At 37.5% G+C, this 24,404-nt stretch overlaps 1 protein-coding gene across 3 annotated transcripts in view; it reads right to left on the bottom strand.

The window, feature by feature from the left end:
- Positions 1 to 24,404, bottom strand: part of ttc37 (tetratricopeptide repeat domain 37) — a 53,507-nt gene that overhangs the window by 8,770 nt on the left and 20,333 nt on the right. For all 3 annotated transcript variants that reach the window (XM_031895917.1, NM_001127981.1, XM_012956774.2), the window contains 24 exon segments: positions 23,596 to 23,682; positions 22,053 to 22,156; positions 21,718 to 21,844; positions 20,688 to 20,867; positions 18,995 to 19,119; positions 17,359 to 17,612; positions 17,046 to 17,148; positions 15,881 to 16,057; positions 14,175 to 14,313; positions 11,886 to 11,964; positions 10,352 to 10,413; positions 10,212 to 10,268; positions 9,659 to 9,727; positions 7,052 to 7,126; positions 5,950 to 6,091; positions 5,749 to 5,842; positions 5,526 to 5,603; positions 4,167 to 4,291; positions 3,720 to 3,843; positions 2,924 to 3,145; positions 2,175 to 2,247; positions 1,179 to 1,232; positions 969 to 1,080; positions 147 to 275 (listed from right to left, as the gene is read on the bottom strand). In XM_031895917.1, the coding sequence (XP_031751777.1) occupies positions 147 to 275; positions 969 to 1,080; positions 1,179 to 1,232; positions 2,175 to 2,247; positions 2,924 to 3,145; positions 3,720 to 3,843; positions 4,167 to 4,291; positions 5,526 to 5,603; positions 5,749 to 5,842; positions 5,950 to 6,091; positions 7,052 to 7,126; positions 9,659 to 9,727; positions 10,212 to 10,268; positions 10,352 to 10,413; positions 11,886 to 11,964; positions 14,175 to 14,313; positions 15,881 to 16,057; positions 17,046 to 17,148; positions 17,359 to 17,612; positions 18,995 to 19,119; positions 20,688 to 20,867; positions 21,718 to 21,844; positions 22,053 to 22,156; positions 23,596 to 23,682 (2,791 nt within the window).

Below are 24,404 nucleotides of genomic sequence, written 5' to 3'. Positions count from 1 at the left end.
GCAACAGTTATGGAAAGGGTTTTAATTTAAAAATATAGTTGGTTTGTTGGGCTCTTGGACTGATGTCAAGAAAATGCTTTTTCAAATGGTCAGTTTAACCCAAAGCTTCAGAGAGTAAATGGGCAGAGTTTGCTCCTCTTACTCACTCTTGGATTTCACGGAGGCCAGGAAATTCAGACTCAGGTCAGTTTTCTTGTTACTCTTCATGCTAAGAGAACTGGCTGTATTCTCTGCCTCACAAGCAGCCATTAAACTGGCCCAAACAGCTGGGTTATCTGCAAAGAAATGTATATGGTTTTAGAAGGCTTTACTTCCAGTGCCCAGGATTTAAAAAATAATTTCATGGTTAATATTGGCACAATGCTAATACATGTTGGAATAGTGATGTCAAGGTCATTTCATTAATGCACACCAGAGGGCAGCAATGCAACAACTTAAAGAATAATCTAAACCTCTACTCTTTAAAGCTTAAATTGCTCTACAAATGTTAAATCATTGCATAACATTGTGATCAAATAGCAGTTAGTGTAAACTGCCATATCATTCCAGTGTAATTCGCTGGGGAATCCATCATTTTTAGATAGAGAGGATGTATTTTTGGTGCAATTTGCTGTGAGCTCAATTGCTTCTATAAAGTTTTTCTTATCATATCTTTTGGTCATTATATTACATTCTGCCAGTAACAGAATGCAGAAAGGTCCATTTAGCTTGCTAGGATAACCCTGTCTCACCAGATAATACTGGTGATTGCCATTATCATTAACTCTGTAAAACTGCGGCACAAAACCACAAAGCCACAAATAAACTCTTACATAATGTAGTTGGCAGTTCAAGGGAGTTTAACTGGGAGAAAGATCTGGAATGGGACGTGAAAGAAATGAATTTAATGGCAGTAATACAACACCCAGACATCTGTCTAATATAAAGAACATTTATACAATAACTATTACATTAGAAATCCCAGATACCTGGGAAGAAATGAGCTGCTCTTTGCAAAGCATTAAGGGCATTTTTCTTCCGATCTTCAGCTAGGAGAGTTCCGGCTGCCAGTTCATTTACTGCTGCATATAAAAGGGATGTCTGAAGAGAAAAAAGTTACAGTTAAAGTTTCTTAAAACCAAATGGACAAGGGAATAAATAAGAATGTGGTTACAAGAACTGGTCTGTATGTACCTTACCTTTGATTGGTTAATATTGAGTGTATAAGCCACAGTTCCTGCAACCACTCCACCCTAAAATATATATACAAAGAAGATAATATACAGAACAACATCATCTCTGACTGCAACCATTTATCTCCCAACCATAAACCGCATATTATGGAAAGTAAGGCTTTGTAATCTATAAAGAATTAATAATGTAGAACAAAACAGGAAACTGATTGCAGGTATATTTATTTGGAGCAAACACCTGTCTTGAAAATAGCTTGGTTAGATATTTAAAGCGACACATTCCTACAGCTAAAAGGATTTTGACAGTATTAGTAGAGCTGCAGCATCCTGAGTCACCTCTGGCCCAGCGGTACTTACACCCCTCCCAAGATACCAACAAGACTAAAGTTGCCTGAATAAGGAAAGCCAACTGCCCATCATGCTGGGCTAGGGGCAGTATGATGATCCCAAAGGTTTAAGCACTGTTTACATCTGTATTACAGCCTATGAAGGATTGTACCTTCCCCAGCCCAGCATGACCAAGGGTAGCAACTATTCCTCTACATCAGTGGCTCAGTATTGGTAATCAAGGTCCCCCTTGGCTTATGACAGCTCAGGGACACCCTTGCTAGAAAAGAGAAATGCGATCCTTCACACTGAATAATATTTAACTTTGTGAGTTGCTCTTATTAACTGCCTGCAACCAGCATACACATGCTATCCTGAATCCCTGCCACAAAGTATGACAGGAATTCTGTTGATTGCCAGAAAGGTTACAGGAATAGTCACCAGGAAATGGATTCCTCCATACAGGCTTACACACTGCAAGAACCTGCAAGCCAAACCTTTCAATTCTCAATAACATCACAATATTATTTTCTGGTAAATGTACTCACTGATTATTTTCATCATGGTACCATTTAATATTAGTGAGTGTGAATATTGATTTGACATATTGTATTATAAACTGTACTCTGAGTGACACTTTCCCTACAGAGTGTAATTGCAATGCCTGGCTCTTACCTTTGCATTTCTGGGCACGTGCTGAGGAACCAGTCTTGAGAGGAATGCCCACAACTCTGGATTTCCAGGGTGACTAAATGAAACACATTAATGTGAGGCACTAATAACACTTTTATCACAGATTAACTGAATGACCTAGTAGTTCACTATAACCCAGGCATTTCTATAGTGCTGATTCAAGTTAATCACCAGGGGGATTAATCAATGTTGCTAGTTTCAGACAGAGCTTATTTTGTGTTCTTATGTAGGAATAAACATTCATTTTTTTCTTCTATAGATTACGCAATACCCCCCCCCCCCCCCCCCTAGACTGGGGAGACAACTTTCTATACCTCTGATATTTTTGTTACAAGATAACAGAGAAGCATAACCTGCTGTCCATCTAAAGCTCTAAGCATCTCTCAGTGGAGGATCACAGTAGGGTTCATTTATCAACACTGGGCAAACTGGCACTAACCCATGTCAACCAAATGGAATCTGTTGCTCCTCAAAAGCTATTTCTTATTTAGGTTAAAGGAATTTTAAGAGCAAATTGCTATGCAATGAATTAGTAAGAATCCCATAAATTTACTGTGATCAGGATGAATGGAAAGAGAGACTGAGAATTTTAAAGATTTTGTCACTGAAGGCTTCCATGTGTCTATTAAAAATTGAATGCCATGCTATATACATTTTAAGCCTATCGCTGTCATAGGGCCAAAGCTATGGCAAACCAATTTCCATGCAATTCCATGGAAAAACTGACATACCTGTGAATATCCCTGCAGGCTTGCCTCTGCGCAGCCACATTTCTGCCTTGCAGGACATGTATGGCAGAAGTAATGAGGCACCTTTCGTAAACAATGTCTTTAATCTTGACATGCTTGAGAAGCTCATTGAGAGCGGCTGTTGCCAGAGTAACATCACATTTTGCCAGTCCCAGTGCACACAGTGACTGTAGGCTTTCAATGCTTGGCTCCTTTAAAACAGAGCTGGAAGCAGGAAAAACAAATTACAGCCCTTGCATTGGTATTATTAAGAGTTTGTAGACATTTAATAGCTGTAGCTGTTCAGATACGGGTAAAATGCACAGACCTGTGTATAAAAGTATGTGTGTGAGCAACAGAAAGGTGGGAACACTCAGGTAAGTGAAAAGGTTAAAATATGATAATTTTTTGGGCTGTGTGTATTTAGGAGGGGGGGGTTAAAAAAAAAGACATAAAGGAAGTATGGAGTAAGGACTGTTTGTATGGAATGACCTAGCAGATGATTTATAGAAGGTGTGCGTATGCAACAGATTTTGGAGTAAAATAATGTGTGAATTTGTAAATGAGAGAACATTAAATGTTGGAACTAGGATCATTATGGCTCATAAAATCTGTAAGGTAGATGTGACTTTATTTAGGGAATGAGTGGGGAAATAAACAAATTGTATATACAATTGGCTTTCTGAGGTGACATAAGTGCAGACAAAGGCCTTCCCACTGGCTAGATAACATCATTGACAGTATATATATTATATCACAGACCACTTACAGAAATGGTATACCAGCATAAAGCACTTACCATTTGAAAAGCAGAGTCTTGGCTGAATCTAATTCACCTCGATTGTATTCAATTATTGCCAGGGCAGTGAGAATATGTGCTTTCTCTTGCTCTGACTTGGCAACAGATAACGCCTGCTTGTAAGCTTATCATATCCAGGCAAACCGCATAAAAAAAAGAAGAAAAACATTTTCTATTCAGTGCATTGCTTAGTAATGCAAATATCACATTAAATAGGCATGTATCCTGGCAGTGGGCCAGCTGGTTGAGCTTTATCCTAAAGGGTATTCCATTAAATTACAGGATGGTCCTATCATTTTAAATGCTGTTCATGTGGTTACAGTGGAAGTGAATTAATTATAGGGCTTTCAGAGTGATTAATATAGAATCATATTTTTGTATAGTTTGAAAAAGAGCACATATTCTTTATATTTACCACATTATCTTATAAAAGTACAAATTAGTTACCTTTCATGCTTTCTTGTAAAAGTCCCTTTTTGAAGTATGCAAGGGCAATGCCGGTGAGATCATCAAAGTCGCTCATAGGGGTGGACAAGTAGGTTTGGATGGCCTCTTGGTACTGCCCTACAGCGCTGGGGAATAGGAATGTCCCTTTGATGTTAGAAATGCTTTAAACTTCAATCTGCATGTGGCCAAATCTACAAACATTATTTTAAACCCAGCTTACACACTATCTGTGGGCCACCTACTAGGACCTACTAGGATAAACAGAGCCCTATAATTGAAGAATTATCCTCACAACTAGGGCAAAAATTAACCTTTAAAGCCCCTAGAAGGTGTTCAAAAGAGGCAGCTCATTAATGATAGATTTCTGGTTAATAATAATGACAGCTTATTAATTTTACAGCAAAGAAAAGTAAAATATACAGCATAGACCTAAGTAAATCCTGTGTCTGGTATATCAAGCCTATTTTACAGATGTTCTGCCTATTGGTTAAATATTAACATTTAATATATTTAACAGTAGTAGTAGTAAAAATTCAAATAACCACATAGATCTTTTTTTTTTTTTTTTTTTTACAATGTTCTTGGTCACTGTGTTATAAGAATAAGGTAAAGCGGCTCCTAATAATTTAAAAGCTTATTTTCCTGTGCAATCAACAATGTATGAGCCGAAGGAGTGGTAGAAGAGAGTATTCCTGCAGTGTTAGGAATAAAGCTTAATGTTTCCCTCTACATCCACAATGACTGCTTACTCTGTTTAATAAAACATAAAGAAATAACATTTATGTGATTAAAGAGAACCTGTCACCCTAAGAAATCATTCCAAATCATTTTCTATTGTATTGAGCAAAATGAACATTACTTACACTATATAAATGACTGAAATTTTGTGTCCTTCATTATTAGAATTCACAATCACAGCAAGCATGCAGGCGCCATTTTGTGGGCACTGTTATAAATTTTGTGTCATCCCAAAATCTTCTGTATGCGCCAGAATAGGGGACCTAATACCCATTCCCATGATGCACAATTATAGGCCATGAGGAGGGAATGGGACTGAGGAAGTGCTGAATTGAAAGTAAAAGTACTTGACTGTCCCACCTGTATGCCTGCGGCACATTTAAATAGGTATCGATGTTTTAATAATTTATTTTTAAAAAACCTAGTCTTCGTGATTAATTTGCAAAGGTCTTTTATTATAAAGCTTTTTATTTGTGGGTGACAGAACCTCTTTAGGCGAAAGTCCCCTTAAGTGAAAGTTGTCAAAATGTGTTATTTTAAAAATCTAAAGATCCTTTAGTCCACAAATAAGTATGAGTACCACAATTTGAAAGTGCTTTAAGGAAAGCAAGTTCTCCTTACCAGAGTGATCGTCCATAATGTTGAAGAGCAGAGTTAGAGCTTTCTTTGTCTTCTTTCTCTTGGAGAATAAAAACCGCTCTTAAAGTTAAAAATAAAAAATAATAAGGTAATAAGCAAAAAAAAAAAAGTGTTTAATGATGCTTACATGATATTTATGAAGCAATATGCATAATGGTGTCACAAGGCTGAAGCAGGAAGACAGGAAAGGCAGGAATAGCATTACCTACGGTAACATTCACTCGCTTGCTTTTTCAGGTTTAGGTGCTCATTTAAATATCCCAGCATTTCAAAAGCAGTCCAATCATTTTGGATCCTTTCTGTTAAATAGGAAAGAATAAACTAAGAGGGTACTATGCCTGTTCCATGAAAGAGAATATAATATAAATCATAACACATATGCCACAGCATAGTTGTATAAATATACCTGTATACTTGCTTAAAGCAAGATGAGCAGCAGTGATAGCGTTCATCTGCACAATGTTATAGCAGTACAGCTCTGTATTCCTGTTGCTTTTATCTTGAAGGGTTGTACAGACCCAGTGGCCATATCCTTTTGCTCCCTCAACCTGTGACATAACACACCATGATGAAATTAACCCTTGCTGAAATGCACTTTCTAATATAACGTACACAACTCTAAATCTTCCTGCTTTTAACCTTGAATTCCAGACTGTATTTAACATTTTCTGCCTCATGCGCCCTGTATGAAAATTTTCCAAGGATTCTCTTGCAAGCTTTAACACATTAACCAATACTAAAATTAACTTTTATTAAGTTATTAAACGCCAATTTATTTATTTTTTTTCAACTTCAGTGAATTATTTGCTTTTCTGTTCTCTTTCCAGCTTTCAAATGAGGGTTGCTGACCCCAGCAGCCACTAAACTTTTGCTTTTTGAAGCCACAATTTTATTATTTTTGTTACTTTGTTTTACTTATATTTTAATTCAGTCACCCTGCTATTCATATTCCAGCTTCTCATTCAAACCACTGCTTGGGGTAGTTTGGACCAGATAGCTGCTAAGATCCCAAACTGGAATCAACCAATAGCTAAAAGATTAAAAAAAATATTGCAAATTGTCTTTGAATAGCACTTTCTACATCATACTAAAAGATTTTTCATGTAAACATTTTTTTGTGATTTATTAAGCGTAAAAACCACGCAAAACACTAATACAAAACTCTGCCATCTAAAAGCTGTCAAGGTCATGTAGAAGTCAATGAGAGTTGTCCTAGGCAAACTGTAACAATTTTTATTTGATTCATAGTTTTAGAGGTTTTTGTTTGTTTGTAAGTACACGCATATTAAAATGGTCTGGACACCCATGTGCTGAGTGTTTTCAATAGCTTCTCTCTGAAACAGCGATTTGGCTACATGGGCAATTGACATGTAAAGCAGAAGGAGCTATGACACAGCAGTAGGACCACTTTTCTTCACCAAATTATAGAAAAGCCTCTCCTTTCAAAATCTTGGAGGGCTGCTAAGCCCAACTGTTTCTGCTCCACTTGAAATCCAGTTGGTACTCACATGCATATTGAGTTCAGTTGTATGTCTGAATAGATCCATGGTTTCATGGCTCCCAACTGTTTCTGCTATTAAAGCCTAGTAGAAAAGACAAAATTATTAATTGATTTTAAAGCAATGATGCCCAAATAACAAAGGGTATAATATGACTACTGTGTCACCTGTGGCCCCCATGCTCGGGCATCTGCCAGAAGCCTTTCTGTGAAGCTCACTTTTTATGAGCTGCCCTTTAAAGCCTTAAGTTGAATGATTTCACAGTAGTTCTCTTAAGGGCTCTGGCACACGGGGAGATTAGTCGCCCGCAACAAACCTCCCTGTTCGCGGGCGACTAATCTCCCCGAGTTGACATCAGAAAGCCATCAGTTGCCATCCCACCAGCGAACATGTAAGTCGCCGCTGGGATGGCACACGCGGTGGCTCAATTTTGACAAATCGACAAAAATGCCTTGCGAGGCAACTTCGGCGATTTGCCGAAATTGCCTGCGCAGCGTGTACCATCCCACCGGCGACTTACATGTTCGCCGGTGGGATGGTAGTTCGGGGAGATTAGTCGCCCGTGACAAGGGAGCTTTGTCGCGGGCGACTAATCTCCCCGTGTGCCAGAGCCCTAAACTGTGGAGTCAGGATCTGACAGTCACAAACTCTCCAACATTAAACCCCCAACTGTGACAGTAATTGCACTTGGTCTATAGTGAATTACTTTAATATTTAATGGCATTTTAAGGCTGTTTTTTAATTACATAACCGATTAATTCCTTTTGGAACTCTTCCTTGCTGGTTATATTTATTAGTCCATGCAGAATACTGGCAGTATTAAAGAACATGTAAACCCCTACAAAACATTAGGGATGCACCAAATCCAGGATTCATATCATTGGGGATGCACCAAATCCAGGATTAGGTTTGGGATTTCGCCAAAACACTCCCTTTTTCAGCAGGATCTGGCAAAATCCATGTTCCTGGCCGAACCAAATTCGAAGAATCATGTGAATTTATGTCACATACACATGGAAACTGGAATTTTTTCACCACACTTGGTTAACAAGTGAACACCTCTTTGAATTCTTTTAATACCTGCCACTCCACTTTCTAAAGGGTAAATGGTAAAGCTGCAGCATCCTCTTAATCCTTCTCCTCATGTAACCCATTCAGCCCCCTCCCTTAGGAACTTACCTTGGCTGTTGGCTACTGGACATGCTCACTTCCAAGCTAAGGCAGTTAAGCTTCGCAGATCAGATCAGATCACCCCCCCCCCCTTCAGTGAAGAAGCCAGTTAAGAAATGGCATTTCTTGTTCCCATAAAAACTCTTCTCTAGCTGTCTTCCCCTATTTTTCTCTTCTAACCTCCTCTCCTGAGCTCAGCTTTATGATTATGGTGCTCAATCAAAGCAAAACTTTTAATAAAAGTAATTTCTGTCTGTGTATGCCTGCATTTTTCATTGCATGAACTTTACAGCACACACGTGCTGTTTGCAGATGTAAATGTCACTGATGATGCCAGAGGAAAAATGGCCACTGAGTGAAAGCTGCTATTTGATTTAGGAAAATGTGATTGTGCTGGCAAACAGAGGGGCTATATGTGTCACGGTCGGTATCCCAAAACTCAGAACAGTTCCCAAGGGCCTGGTCTCGGCTCACGCTTCTGCCTATAACCGCCGCCTTTCACGTCGGGAGGAGCCCTTCGCTACTCGGATGCCGCCAGGTCTTACAGTGAGGAGCCCAAGGAAAGAGTTCTGAGCAGGCAAGGGGACCAGAACCGTGCTACAGGGAGAAGGGGCACAAGAGGACACAGTCGGAGGTCAGGCCGGGGTCAGCAACGTTCAGAGAGTACAGTACCAAATCAGAGTCCAAAAGAGTAGTCAGAGGTCAAGCCGGGGTCAACAACAATCAGGCAGTGCAGTACCAAACAGAATCCGGAAGAGAAGTCAAAATTCAGGCAAAGGTCGGTTCAGGCAGCAGTACAGGAAGGTCAAGGACAGGCAGGGGTCAAAACAGATCAGAAGAACAGGAATCACACACCCAGGAACTCACAGGAGAAAGACCTACATTGGGCAATGATTCTGCTACAGGAAACGCTTTATATATTCAAATTTTGCGCCATAGTGACGTCACACGCCAAGAAGGACCATTGACGCAAGTGCACATGCGCGCGCAACCAGGAAGAGGAACGTGCATGCGTGCGCGTCAAAAGGATGGAGAAGGTGCGCGCACGCGCCTAGAGGATGCAGCTGGCGGGCGTCCCCGCACGGGAAGCGGCGGGCGTCCCCGCCGACCCCCAGGTACCCTCACAATATGTAGTACAAATGATGAAGTTTGGGTGGGGGAGATGTGCCCATATATTTGCTTTGTATAAGTCAGCTTCTAATTTCATAACTTCTTAAGGGGGCACCCGGCTTTTCAGGCCTAGCAAGCCATTTCATGTCTTCAGACCTTACACAAGTGGATCAACAGGAAAGTTACCCAAACTTTGTAATTTGACTAGAGGCGCCCAGATATTTTAACCACTTAAGTGTTAATGAAAGCCTGTGTGTGTGTCTCATTCATCATTAGCTAAGAGATTAAGGATATAATATTTGTTTAATGCAAACGCTAAATGAATTGAAATCTTACCTGACCAATCCAGCATCTTACATATAATGGGTCAAGAGACTGCGCAACTCTGAATGCTTGATGGCTTAGCTTGAAAATGAAACAAAAGTTTAAAAAAAACATATATTAGTACTATATAATTGTCTTTATATATATCATAACTTCCCATTTTATGCAGTACAAAGAGACTCTATAATATAATTATGTTTTTTGTATCTGAGACCCAAGACTTTGCCAAATACACTAAGCGGACACATAGAATAACCACCCATCCAAGTTCATGCAGGGGCACAGGACTCATTTGTCACAAAGACTGGAAACACAGCATAGATGTCATAGCAAAGTCCATGTGATGTCAGCACACTGGGCGAGATGCCATATCTAATAAAAGGTACTAAGTTTGCCTAGGAGCAGTAACCCACAGCAACTAATAAGGTATTTGCTTATAGGTGGGTTAATGCTCCTGGACAAATGTAGCGCCGTATATTACATAACCCCATTGGTGTTTCAATACTTACACCTGTGGCAATGGTAAATGAGCCCAAGAATCTATTGCTTCTGTATTAGAACTTACCTCAATATTTCCATTCACCGAATACAAAGCACCAAGGTTTGTCCAAGCAATCACATTCTAGAGAAATCAGATAAAGCAGATAAATAAAATTGTGTAAATGTACCTATATACTAACAAAGGCTGTGCAGAGACATACTCACATTTTGCTCGCAGTGGATTGATTTGATGAATGCATGTTGTGCCAGAGCATTATTGCCAATACCTGGAAATCAAGGTTTCATCAGTAACATTCCCTGTGACACATTACAAGCCACACTAATCCTATGATATTTAATACTTATAACACTAATGATTTTCTTCAAAGCTGCTTACTGACAGGCCCCTTCACTCTTTGGGAAATTGAGACCAACCACAGGAGGAAGTAATTGAGAAAAAAGAAAAGGTTCCTTGGGTGTGCATACAGCATGCGTTCAATATGTTTTTCTTTGCAAACAGATGTTCGATTAAGCTTGGAACAAAATAAACTGCTGATCAATAATGTCACGAACACTGATGGATAAAATAAGCTTTTTTTTTTTTTTAAACAAGTGTTAGAAGGTACACTTTTTCAGTGGTGTAATGACAGAGGAAGCAGACCCCACGGTCAGGGGGGTCCTGATGGACAGACCTCAGGGTCTGCTTCCTCTATAGCTTTAATGAACCCTCCCCACCACTCGCCTACCCGAGAGCTAGTGGGTGAGGTGGTGGGATGTGGGTGAGAGGAGGGGGGTGAGTTAGGACATTAGGGGTGGGCAGGGAGCGGGACCAGGCAGGTGCAGAAAGGGATGAACAGGTAGGTTGAGTTGCGTGACAGGCCCCTCCACTGCCTGTCAACAAAGTGTTTTTTTTTACCAGCAGGACCTAGGGGGTAATTTATAAACTTCAAGCAGCGCATATTTATTGGCATATGGTTGCTTTTCATACTTTCCCCTAAAAATATTGCACTGCTGTGCCAGTTTTTCTTCTTTGTAATCACGGTGGGATGCACATTGCGCACAAGTATTTGCATTGTGAACAATTATGCTTTTGGCACGATTGTAAAATAACATTTGCAAACCTCTTGCCTTTTATTTGTTAGTTGCAAATAGCGACTGCTAGTTTTTTAGTTCTTTTTTCTCATTAACCTTTACCCCATCTTTAAGCAGGTCTTAAAAACATTCACAACATAAATGTTTAGTGAACAGTATTTTAATATGATAGCAGCGCATTTGTGAGGTTTTTTGTACTTCGAATAAACTCACAATTTAAAAAAAGCAAATGTTTGCTTATTTATTAAACAATGCAAATATGAAAAACTTGATTGAATAAAATTGTTGGAAAAATAACTTGAATACCTCGAATCTGTGAGTTCAAAAAAAAGTTCAAGCTCAAAAAAAATTTGACTAAATCATTTAAATTTTGCCTAGAATAGCTCCCGTTGACGTCTGTGTGATATTGCAAACTTTAGAATGTTGAAGGTTCATATTCAAACTTGAGTTGAAGTTATAATTCAAGTTTGGGAGTTTTAGCACAAAAAAAACCTTGAATGGCGGTAAACTCTATGGGGCTTCATAAAATCAGCCCTATTGAGTGTTATTTGTTTTTTTCAATCTGGTCTGTAAGGCAAACAGATACTTAAAGTCCCACACAATCTAAATCTGTCACAAATTTGATAAAACAATGTTTGTTACTGGAAAACTGGAAGGGGCTGCCTACCTTTGGAACAAGAGATCACACCAAGCGCATTCCAAAAGAGATGATTTTTACTTTCCATCATTACAGCTTTCTTGGTACACTACGGAGGGAGAACATATACTGACAAGAGAAGGCATATGTTTGGCACTATTCCATATAAATTTAAAGTGGCACAGCTGCACACACATAGCTTGGCAATCTAATCTAAACACTTGAAGGACTGAACATTGAAGAATCGAGGGCAGAAGAGTAATTTTCACAATTGTTACCAAAATCAAACAGGGAAAACAAATCATGATTAAAATATCATACAAAATGCATTTGAATTAGTTCCATTAATATTACATTAGATGAAAGGCTTACTGTGAACAGCAAAGTGCATCAAAAGAACATATATATTTTTTAGTTTGAAGCTACTCTATCAGTAATGAACCTAAGGTGCCACTAGTGAATATATGTGCTATATATGTGCTATATGTGCAGATGTATGTACTTTTGGCAAGGGTGCCGTTTCAGTTCAGTGAATAAGTAAATACAGGGTTTTCTCTGAGAGTGCTGAATACAACCTTTTTAAAGGGATACAGTCGTGATGTTTATTTTGTACTTTTAAAGGAGAAGGAAAGGTAAAAACTAAGTAAGCTTTATCAGAAAGGTAAATACAGCCATAAGCACTCACAGAAAAGCTGCACTGAGTCCACTATCCAAAGAAACACAAGATTTCTTGTCTCCTTTTTTGTATACATGTTCTTTGGGTTTCTGACTTCCTCTCTCAGAAAAATCCTTCATTCCTGGGGCCAGAATCTGTCCAGTTCTCTTCTCTCTCCTGATAACCCCTCCCACAAGAATGCTAAGAACTCCCTCTGCTCTGCCTAAGGAATGTGTTATCTGAGCTATAACTTAGAGCTATACAGCAGGAAGCTATGAAGACCAAACTAAAATGGCAGCTGCAATCGTAAGCAGAGAAAGCTTCTAGGGCTCTTTACTCAGGTATGGTAATGCTTTCTGCAGAATAAATATAGTGTTCTAGGTGGCACTAATGTGGCAAATCTCTTGGTAGTAAAATGCCAAAATGACTTTCCTTCTCCTTTAATTTCTAAATTACACTGTTAACATAGCAAATAATTCACTCTACCATTTATAATTTTATTCTTGAACCATCAAATTTATTTTTTTTAATTGGTAATTGTGCCTAATTCTGAGCTTTCAGAAGGAGCCAGAACTGCTTTCAGATTGTTTCTCCTACTCCCATGTAACTGCAGTCACAAGCTGGACTTGGATTTCTTACTTTTGAGAGCTATTATGATATTTACTTGGAGCTGCTATCTTCCCATTGTTCTGCTGATTGGCTGCTGGGGGTGAGAGGGAGAGGGGTGATATCACTCCAATTTGCAGCTCAGCAGTAAAGTGTGACTGAAGTATATCAGAGCACCCTATATGTGGCACCTGGTAAATAAGGAATATGGCTAGCCCCTTTTGACATTTCATAATTAAATATAAAAAGAAATCTGGTTTTAAAAAACAGATTTCAATGCAGGATTCTGCTGGAGAAGCTCTATTAACTCATGCGTAAATACATATTTTCCCATGAAAGTATTTCTTTAATGCACTTGGCATTCATATAAAATTAACTGTGGACATGATGCCAGCTCACAGCAAATGTATTCACAAACTATAACAATAAACAGAGGAAGCACCACTTTCTGACACCAGAATGTGCTGTGTTTATGAGCAGTCTGCCCATAAAGTACATATAAGCCTAAGGATTCCTTGCAGGACTTGGATTCCTCAGAATTTACTTTACAGCGCTAATTTATGCTTACATGTCAATAGTTTGGAAATAATTCTCAAAAAAGTGTTAATATGAAAATGGAATTCAACTTGGCTATTAGGCTACACTCCTTTAGGTAGACTGAAGATACAGCAAACACAATTTACATTTAATCCTTTGTGAATGCATTTTTAGTACAGGTATGGGATCCGTTATCCGAGAAATTTCCGAAATAAAGGACTCCATTATAAGCAAATAATTCTAATTCTATCTATTTATATTAGTTGTATAAAAATGAATAGTAGTAGAGCCAAAAAATGTATATGGTTTCATTGTATTTTTTTCACTTATAAATCAGCATTTCTGATATACAGGCTACATCACAAGTTTTATATTTAGGCAAACACTGTTGAACTGGGTGACAAAATCTAAATATTTTACATGTTTTAAGCAGTGACGTGATAGGAAGGTTTGAAATCAGATGAAACCAGGTAAAGAAAAGAAACAGCAAAGCATACAGCACACCCCACATAAAACCTTACCTGTTGGGATTTTTCTAATAACTCACTGGCATTACTGCTATCATTACCCATCATGTGCTGGGCCTGGTAATAATAATTGATGCCAAGGTCACACCAGAGATTTGCTATGGACTGAATCCGTAATGCGCGGCCATAACACCTGTAAAATCAATTTGTTATTCAGACCCTATAGTATCAATTTCAAATCTTAATTATTAAAACAGTACCAGCTAAAACAGTATGTTAAATGTTAAAATAGAAATGTAATTCAACCAAATGCATAGCTGATAATTTCCCTTATAGGGAGTTTGCCAAATCTGCATTATCTAAACATTCCAGGTATTAAAGCCCTTGGCAAAGAGTTTTCATACTAGGGATGCACCGAATCCTGCATTCTGCCGAGCCAAATCCTAATTAGCATAAATTAGCGTATGTTAATTAGCATTTGGAAAGGGTTAAATGGTAGGGGGATACATTTTTCATTGCATGCGGCAACTTTTAACCCTTCCCGTTTTCTAATTAGCATACGCTAATTAGGATTCAGATTCGGTTAGGGATTCAGCAAAATCCGTCACAGTGGGTTCGGGCGAACCCAAAAAAGTGGGTTCTGTGCATCCCTATTTCATACCATTAAAGGACCAGTAACATCAAAAAGTAAAAATGTTCTTTTTTACATTTAAAGTTTATATCTATTGGCAGAGACGCTACAACCAAACTCTCTCTTGGCCACAACTGTTCCATTTTATAAGAGAGAGATATTTATTCCATAGTTCTGCACAGATACATTTGACCCATGTTTATCTTCCTGTGTAAAATATAATTCCATTGTATTCTACACAGCTCACCTGGCAGGGTACAGAAGGCTCTGTTTGGCATTATACTTGGTTTTTATGCAAGCAAAGCTTGCCTCCTTACCAGAAATTAAAAAGTGAGCACCTGCTTTAAGGCCATGGGGAGCAACATCCAAGGGGTTGGTGAGAAACATGTATCTCACGAGCCACTGGTTGGGGATCACTGAGATAGCTTTTCAGTGTCTTACGGGCAGCAAAACATTTGTATCACATGGAAAAGCACTGGAAACAGGTTTCTCCTGCATTTGTCGTTGATTACACAATAAAAATGTTTTGCCGCCAGCAAAAACACTGACACCAATGAAAAGGTATTTTCGGACATTTTGTTGCATGCACTTGCAAATAAGCTACTTATTCAGTAGGAATGGCAGCCTCCATGGATACATAGCAGCTTATCTATAATATTATATTTGGGTTTCTGAAGCAAAGACACAAAGGCAACAGTACATAATATTTTAATAACTATAAAACACTTTTCTCTATTAATGTTACTTTTCCTTTAAATAAAGAACATTCATTCAAGGTTAATTTATGCCGAAATATTGAAAATTCAAGAGGCTTCACAAACTTTTACACACAAGTATATTACAACCTGGTTAATCAATGTTCCCCTATCCTATACCCCCTCCCTTTTTGATTCATATATGTTTTTTCACTGATTTACTTTTTTATTGTATATTTGTGACTGACGACAAATGTATGAACAACGATATAAAATGCCATGTTTATTTTTGTAAATGAAACAAAAAAAAATAAAAATTATAAGTTACAAAAAAAAAAGTATATTACAAGTGCTGTTATAAAATAAAGGAAGGGAAATGTAACCATTCTTTGATATGATAAACAATGTGTAGTTGGAAATATAAAATGGCATACCTTCCTCCTAGTGCCAAAACTTCAGGTTTGCTTAAGAGTTGCCGTTCCACATCCTTACCAAGCAGCATACCCAGGACATTTACTTTGACACTGGAATGTGTGACAGCATGTACCCAAGTACATGCATCTCCAAGGAGCTTCCACAGGCACAATAAGTCAGGGCGATGCTGGATAGCCCTGAAAATCAATCAAGTGAAATAAAACTGTAGTTATATATGTTGCCAAATTGTTACACAAATGCCCATAAAACAGTGTTAAAGGAGAACTAAAGCTTAACTAAAGAGGTAGGCTAGAAATGTTGTACATTATGTTTTGAGCTTCTGTACCAGCCCAAGGAAACCACAGCCCTTTAGCAGGGAAGATCTGTTCCTCCAAAGATGGCTCCCCATCTTCTTTTCTGCTGATTCACTCACAATATACTGTTTATAAAGAATAGAAATGTAACAGTAAAAGAATGATTAGTAATTAATTTGGATTCAATGACGAGGTACTGCAGAAATACTGTATCAGTAGTTAGTGTCCCTCTAGACTTAATTCCCCCACAATGACTTGTATGCTTCTGTAATTCTCCTTCACGGATGACAGACTCATATATGAATATGGGAGGAACTATGACAGCCGGACTCTTGGCTGGCATGGAATGGACAACTGCAAAATTGTATCAACACTAACTGGATTCCATTGCACCTATATGCAGATTAACTTGTCATGAAAAATGTAAAATGTTTAGCTTACAAACAGAAAACATGTAAACACTCTTTGAAATATGAGAGCACTCGTGTTTTACTCAGCAACATAAGGAGAACTAAAGGGATGCCAAAATATAAGGGAACAACCCCCCCACCACCACCAACCTGCTGCAATTTTCTTACTCTTCTGTGTTCTTTCCTGCAGCCCAATACAAGCACATGCACAGTGTAAAAAAGCTTTTTTGATTATAATCACTGGGGGTGCCTAACATTTTGTTATACCTTTTGTTCTCCTTTAAAGTCCCTTTTAACTATCCTCTGAAAACTGTGGTACCTTACCTTTTATATGACAAACAAGTCATTTAGAGATGAATGCTATTCTGCAATACCTTTACGTAATTCAAACCAAGTTCTACTATCCTAGCCATTAATGTAAGTTTTTTCTATAGGATCAAGTCAGACCAAGATCTACTAACCTAGCCAGAAATTCAAGAGCTTTTTCTATAGCATCAACAGCCTTTAAATCCAAGAAGTCTGAAAAAGCACTTTTGGCAAGCATCAGATGGCACTCTCCCAGGCCTGAAAGAAAACAAACAACATTACAACATTTTCTTAGGACTGTTTTGAGAAAGTGAAACAAGAAAAGTGTCAGCTAAGGGGTCATAAAAATGTAATTTTTAATTTCAGCCTTTTGGTCCCTGTTATGAAACCTCTTTAAGACAGTCATCAACTATACAAGTCATACTTCATTTTGAAACCTCCTTAGAGATGAATGCTCTTCTGCAATACCTTTAAGTGCAGGAACATAGTCACCAGACTTCCTTATAATTTGCTGATATTCATTGATTGCCTCTTTGTAGGTTCCCAGGATTTGTTTGATGGAAGCTATCTTATATAAGCTGTATATGGAGTCAGGGTTTAGTTCACTCGCTTTCATGAAGGATTTTAGGGCTGTTGTGTACCCTCCTCTGCTCAGATAGGCCTCTCCTAAACACTCCCAGCAGTTGGAATCCTTTGGATCTGCTCGCAGGGCAGCATGCAAGCTGAATAAAAGAAGAAAGGAGAAACAAAGACATGTGAACAGAAAGGCCTGAGAATCTACTTATTTTGTGCACAAATGCTATTAATCAAAGACAGATTTACAAATTTTTCAAAGTTGAGCCAAACCTTAAATTCATAATAGTAAGCTTTGCCTAATTTGCAACTAAAATTTTCACATAATTACTAGCCCACCTATTATTATATAACAATAGCGTTAAAGGGATTTTAGACATAAAATGGAAAAGAGATTTTTTTTTCTACATTACCTTAGCAACAGTCACTATTTTGGGAACCCTCATTATCATGATTGCCTATAGAAAAGGTTTAAATGCTGACCTGAAGGAACAGTTTATACAAAAACATTTATCAGCAACTGTAGCCCTCCCACGTACTGCTTTAATATAATAAAGGGTCAACAGAAATTCACTGATTGTATGGGGAAATAATCAGGACTGGCGCAAGCTTCAGAAAACCATAATGGCACTTCATTAAACTACAACCTATTTCAGGAAGCACAAAACCATTCGGGAACACTCTTCAAATGTGCCGCTGAGATAAAAAACAAACAGGTCAGCACTCCTGCTGTTGGCACACTGAAACAGATGACCAAAATGTAACACTATAACACCAAACAATACCCAAACAAAAAACAGGCTTGAGTGTTAAGGATTCAAAACAAACAGAAGGTAAAAACATATAACAAAAGGTGAAGCAGAATATGGTTCCATCTGTAAAGATATAACGAGGTGATGATGACGATAAACATTCAGATGTGAGAACTCCTGCACAGCAGTGTCTTCTTTCTATTAAAAGAGTCATAAACTGGAAAAACATGGTTTGCTACATGTATATTTTCCAATTGTATGCATGCTAAAGTTTTGAAATGTAAAAACTAAATATAAAAAAATCTGTTTGTGTTTTTGAAAAATGGAATTCAATGCAGGATTCTGCTGGAGAAGCTCTATTAACTGATGTGTTTGGAAAAAAAAACATGTTTTCCCATGACAATATTCCTTTAACAATATTTGGCCAGACTGTGCAGATATATAACAGGCAGGTTTAAATATCCAATTGTAAAAGACCATTGGAAAAATCTGCACTGGGCAGTTCTTTCCAGACACGTCTGCACAGGTCCCCTATTGTGGTCCAACTGCTGCTCTTAATAATTTTATTAGCTTGATTGGTCCAGCAAGTGCGTGGCCAACCTCCACGCTATAGTGAGTTCAACAAAATGTTGGAACAAAAGTAATTTAGGAGGACTGTATCTTTTAAATACACCAAGGGCTATCAGAATCATTAAACTGATATTTATCTTATTAAATCTTTGTTTATATTTTTAATCAGACACATAAACAAAGAACCTTTTAGCCAATATAAAACTTACTCAGACACTGATTTGGAATGCTGACCAACTCTCAAATAAAACAGACCTCTTCGAAGCCAGGCCCATTTAGCTGATCCTGCATTTGCTCTTTCTGTCACACTTGTTAAAATAGCTAAAGCCACGTCCTGTAAACACATGAAACAAATACAGACAATCTATTTATCAACTGGAATAATAAATATTTGGAGTCAGACATAGAGCAATTTATTGTTAAGTCTCTTGGAAACAAGGGGCAGTACAAGTGGACTTTATTACAATGGGCTCTATTATCTGGAAAACCATTATTACAAAAGCTTTATTATTGCCTATTGAGGCAAACAATTTGTATTTTTTACATATTTTGTTTTTTCTCTATAGTAATAAAAAAGTACAATTTACAAAAACCAGTTTATTTTATGTTAAAATGCTTTTTAGAATGGTTACTGACTGCTTCAAATAACAGGAAAGAGACCTTTATCTCAAAAAACCCAGTTCCTAAGCATTCCAGATAATAGATCCCATACCAGTATAAATAGGAATATGGCATTCCAGACACCAATTTCTTATTTGGACATATCAAACACTGCATTTGTAAAGACCATTATAGCTCAGTAAACCATTGTGGCTGTTGAGTGATGCTCTTTATCTTCATATGTTGCATTAAGTGCACTGAAAATGTAATATAGAATCAATAAATATAAAATGTCTGATTAGCATTGCTCTCTTTTAAGAAGCCCATGCACTAAAAGACTAAGCACAATGACCATAAGGTTTTACACAAAACAAATTCTGTAGATTTCTGCATCCTGATCACAAAAGTTTTTTTTATTCTTTAAAAATACTTACTGTGACAGTGGGTGCCTAGAGCAAAGGCCAGTACAGACTGCCTTTTCTGCCAGGATAAAAGGTTGCCTTGTTTCTATTAAGTGTGTCAGAGGAATAGCTGCATTCAAAAATAGAGCTAGAAGTATCTCTTTGGAAAGCCTGCAGTGCTTCAAAATGATTACCGCTATTAAGTGGGGGATCATCAAGAAATAAAACCAAGCAAACAATTTTAAAGGCACTTCGGGTCCATCATTGCAGAAAAATCTTCAGGAGACCAAAAAGAAAGCCATGGGCTTTTTTTTAATGTTTTTTTAATATAACATTAAAGTGGGTGGTAAAAAGGATGAAAATATTAATATTATATTAACCCCTTGGCTGCAAAAATTCAGGTTGTGGAACTGTACCAAATCATAGTACATAGCATTGATGGTATTCTGCACTGGGATCCTAAGGTCTATTCCAAACATGGGCCTATCAGCATTTAGTATGTGTGTAGTATGTGTTTATTTGTTGTAAGTTTCATTGGACCAGGGACTGATGCGAATGACACTTCATGTGTAACATTGCTTTACTGCATAAAAAAATCATAATCATAAAATCAAATAATAGTAGCCATCAAGGGAATGCTTCCATCAAACCATTCAAGTCTTCAGGATTTTTATGGGATTAAATCAGCCATTTACTATAAACATTTTCTCTTTCTAGCCATAAATGTTAATGTTCCTTTTAACATGACTGTAGCTACTTTTACTTGTTGTGTATGGTTTTAATCTGTAAAGATCTAATCATAGCAAGTATACTTGGTCAAAACATGAAAATTACCCTCAAACATATTAATAGCACCATATTGGCTTCTCATGCTCAAGCTGTTCAAAGAAAAATACATTACCATATCTCCTAGTTCCATGCTCAGATCAACTGCGGCTGCACCAGCTTCACCATCCGAGCCATCAATTTCGAAAGCTTTTTTGTAGCAGCCGCGAGCTCGGCTTTTATCACCAACTACTTGACTGTAATAATGTCCCAAATAATAAAATGCTTTAGACATAAAAGGGTCCATTTTGGCAGCCTAGAAAACAAAGGAAAACATAGGAGGGTAATGTATCAATGGGAGAGTTTGATTCTTTTCTCAATTCAAGTTTTTTTTTCTCTTAAAAAATCTGAATTCGAGTTATGATTCGAAAACTCGACTGACTGATATTTATTAGATGCAAAAACTACCCTAAAAAAAAGGTTAAAATTTGAGTAATTTAAAAGCTTGTGAATCTCTATAGAAGTCAATGGGAGCTGTCATAGGCAAAGGCCGTATTGTTAAATTTTTCAAGTTTTTCAAGCTTGTAAATTCAAAAATTTTGAGATAATAAGTTTATTTATTCATTTGAGTTTGCCTTATTAATGAACAAGTGACCATTCAAAATGCGAGTTTATTCTATTTAGAAAAACAAACTTGAATTCATAAACTCGAAAAACTGATAAATGTGAGGAAGTAAGTTAGTACAGTAGTGCTAAAACCTTTGGTTCTAAAAGACTTTTTTTTTTTAAAGTTACTTATATTAACAAAAAAATGTAAATCATGAGTTGGAGAATGGCTGCCAGAAGCAATTTGCTCAGCATCCAATCTGGAAAACCTATAGGCCATTAAAGTTCAGCCTTGCTTTAGAGAGATGTATTTTTCCATATAAAGTAATGAATGGGAAGAGATCACAAATATAACTTTTGATTTTTTTCTGTTAAGCAATAAAGCTAATTGAAAAATTAAGCAAATTATATTCCACTAAAACAGGAATTTAAAATTACCACTATTTAACTGTTAGTGAAGAATTCTGCCCATTAGATCTGGCAGGTATGATTTCTGACAATACAAAAATCTTATGAGTACAGGGTAGTAGGATACAGTCTTTTGGTATTACAAAAAGTACCTTCAAAAACTGGGTCACGGCTTTTGTTTTATCTCTCCTTGTCTCTTTGCTCATAAACCAATAAGTCAATCCCAGATAATACTGATACACTGCATTTTCTGGGTTTCTCTCAAGGGCATACTGCAAACTGAGAAAACATCATAAGTCTTAGTATAAATAATTAAGAAAAAGTAGAAAAGCATCTCTTATAATAATTGTTACATAACATAGATAATGCTCTGCAGCAGCATTTTAAACAAAGGAAAAACAACTTTGTATGTATAACTAATGTAGCTACATTATACATTCCTGTATGAAGTATTTATCATTCTAATACATTTTTAAAAATCATGTACCTTAGTTCTGCGGCAGAGTAGTTTTTCTGTGTATATTGAATCAGACCTTCCAGAAAATGTCCATCAGCCAAATGTTCATGTGACAGTCGAAGTTCTTCTGAAATCTAACGAGAAATTTATGCTTTGGGATGTCAGATAATAAAGAATACAAAGCATATACTTATAGGGGCTCATTTTCAGCTGCCCCAACCACAAGTCAATGAGTACTAAGGCATGCAAAATCTTTCATTTATGTGTGACTTGCTGTATGGGTAGCTTATCCGCAGAATGCAGCAGCTTTGGGTGCAGGGCAGCCCTGTCCTTAATGATGGTTAATACATGGACTCTGCTGTGGTTTGCTCCTGGAGCCACTACAACTTTCACATTATGGCACAGGAAAGGGTTGTCTACATTAATAGAGTGCTGACAAACACAGGCAGTGCTGTATTCATAGAGCAGGTCTCTGAGCTCTGTTTATTACACAGGGTCCCTGCAGGGCAGGGTGCAAAGTGTAACAACATGGTGGATTGTGCTTTTTTTGTACTTTGCACCATGCCTTGCATGTAATCAATTACATTATTTTATACAGGGAATTTTGACTCCAAATTTGACCATAATGGTCAAAAACAGCAGGGATGAAAAGCAAATTGTTGCGGGTACTAAGTTTGCTCTTTGCAGCTGGGGGCCTTGGGGTGACACATGCATACTCTGCTCTTAGTCAACAGTGGGGAGGTACCCCTGGCCCTACTAGGTACATTCTGCAAGCTTTAATCTGCAAACATATTATGTTTTTAGCTCTCCTTCAACTAGATATGGTTAGTATTAGCTGAGTTATAAGCAGACAGCAAGCTGGATTCATGTAACACATAAAGCTGCTTTTTACAGCAACTTTTCAGTTAGTCTTCATTTTTTTAAAGTTACTGATCCTGGAAATAACTGTTGTTCTATGAATCTTGCATTTTATTGTTACATGTTATTATTTATCATTCTGTTCTGAACTCCTATTCATATTCCACTCTCTCATTCTCGCTACTGCTTGGTTGCTTGGGAAAGCAACCAGATAGCTGTTAAAATTCCAAACTTGAACAAAAAATAACTAAATAACTAAAAAACCACACATTAACATAATTTGCAATTGGTCTTCATTTTTTGATTATCACTCTCTACATAATATTAAAACTTTATATAAAGGTGAACAGCGCCTTTAACATTTGAGTTGTGAATGCTCCCACACCCCACGCCTTCTATGGCGCCCGATCAAAATCTTTTAACTGGCCCGATCGGCGAGTCGACCGATATCAGCAGGTTCCTGCGATATCGGTCGACTCACCGACTTGCCATACACGCACCGAATATCGTACGATATTAACGGTGCGTGTATGGCCAGCTTTATTCCATGAACAGGCTACTGATGGCAACACCCACAATAATTCTTTATGAATACATATTTTCTATAGTTTTGTTCATGCAGCTAACTGAAGATGTATGCAGGTGGAACAAATAAGCAAACAAACTGCAATTACATTTATTGTATTACTTCAGTATCAGATATAATCACACAAACCTTTGAAGCTACATCTGTGGAGCCTTTCTTTAGATAAGCGTGTCCTTTAATAGCACAAATTTCTGGATCATTATCCGCATTAGAAATCTAAAAATAAAGACATGAAAAGAAAAGGTACATGTTATAAATGGAAAAAGCTGGATGCTGCAGAACATGACATGTTTCATCATTTTTTGAAAACTAAAAAAAAAAAATAATAATGATGGTAATTTTTTTTGGGGTAAGCCCAATATGAATGGGACTAACAAAAAATGGCTAACATCTAATAGTGATTTTTCAAAATCTCTCCTGTTGTGGTCCTGGTGAATGTGAAGGGAAAGCTTTGTAGTTCTCCAGAAGAATCCTGCATTGAAATCTGTTTTTCAAAAACAGGTTTTTTTTATATTTAATTTTGAAATTTCACATGGGGCTAGCCATATTCTTCATTTTCCCAGGGTGCCACAGCCATGTGACCTGTGCTCTGATAAACTTCAGTCACACTTTACCGCTGAGCTGCAAGTTGGAGTGATATCACCCCCCCACCAGCAGCCAATCAGCAGAACAATGGGAAGGAAGCAAGATAGCAGTAGGTATCAGAATAGCACTCAATAGTAAGAAATCTAAGTCTGGCTTGCGACTCCTCCAGTTACATGGGAGTAAGAGAAACAATAGGTTACCTGAAAGCAGTTCTAATGTGCAGCGCTGGCTCCTTCTGAAAGCTCAGACTCAGGCACAATGCACTGAGATGGTGCCTACACACCAATATTACAATTAAAAAAATACATTTGTTGGTACAAGAATAACATTTTAAATGAGTGAATTATTTGCTA

This window comes from Xenopus tropicalis, chromosome 1 (assembly GCF_000004195.4).
Source record: "Xenopus tropicalis strain Nigerian chromosome 1, UCB_Xtro_10.0, whole genome shotgun sequence".
Lineage (NCBI taxonomy): Eukaryota > Metazoa > Chordata > Amphibia > Anura > Pipidae > Xenopus > Xenopus tropicalis.
Note: the sequence above shows the minus strand (reverse complement) of the source record. Positions and strands in the feature narration are given on the sequence as shown.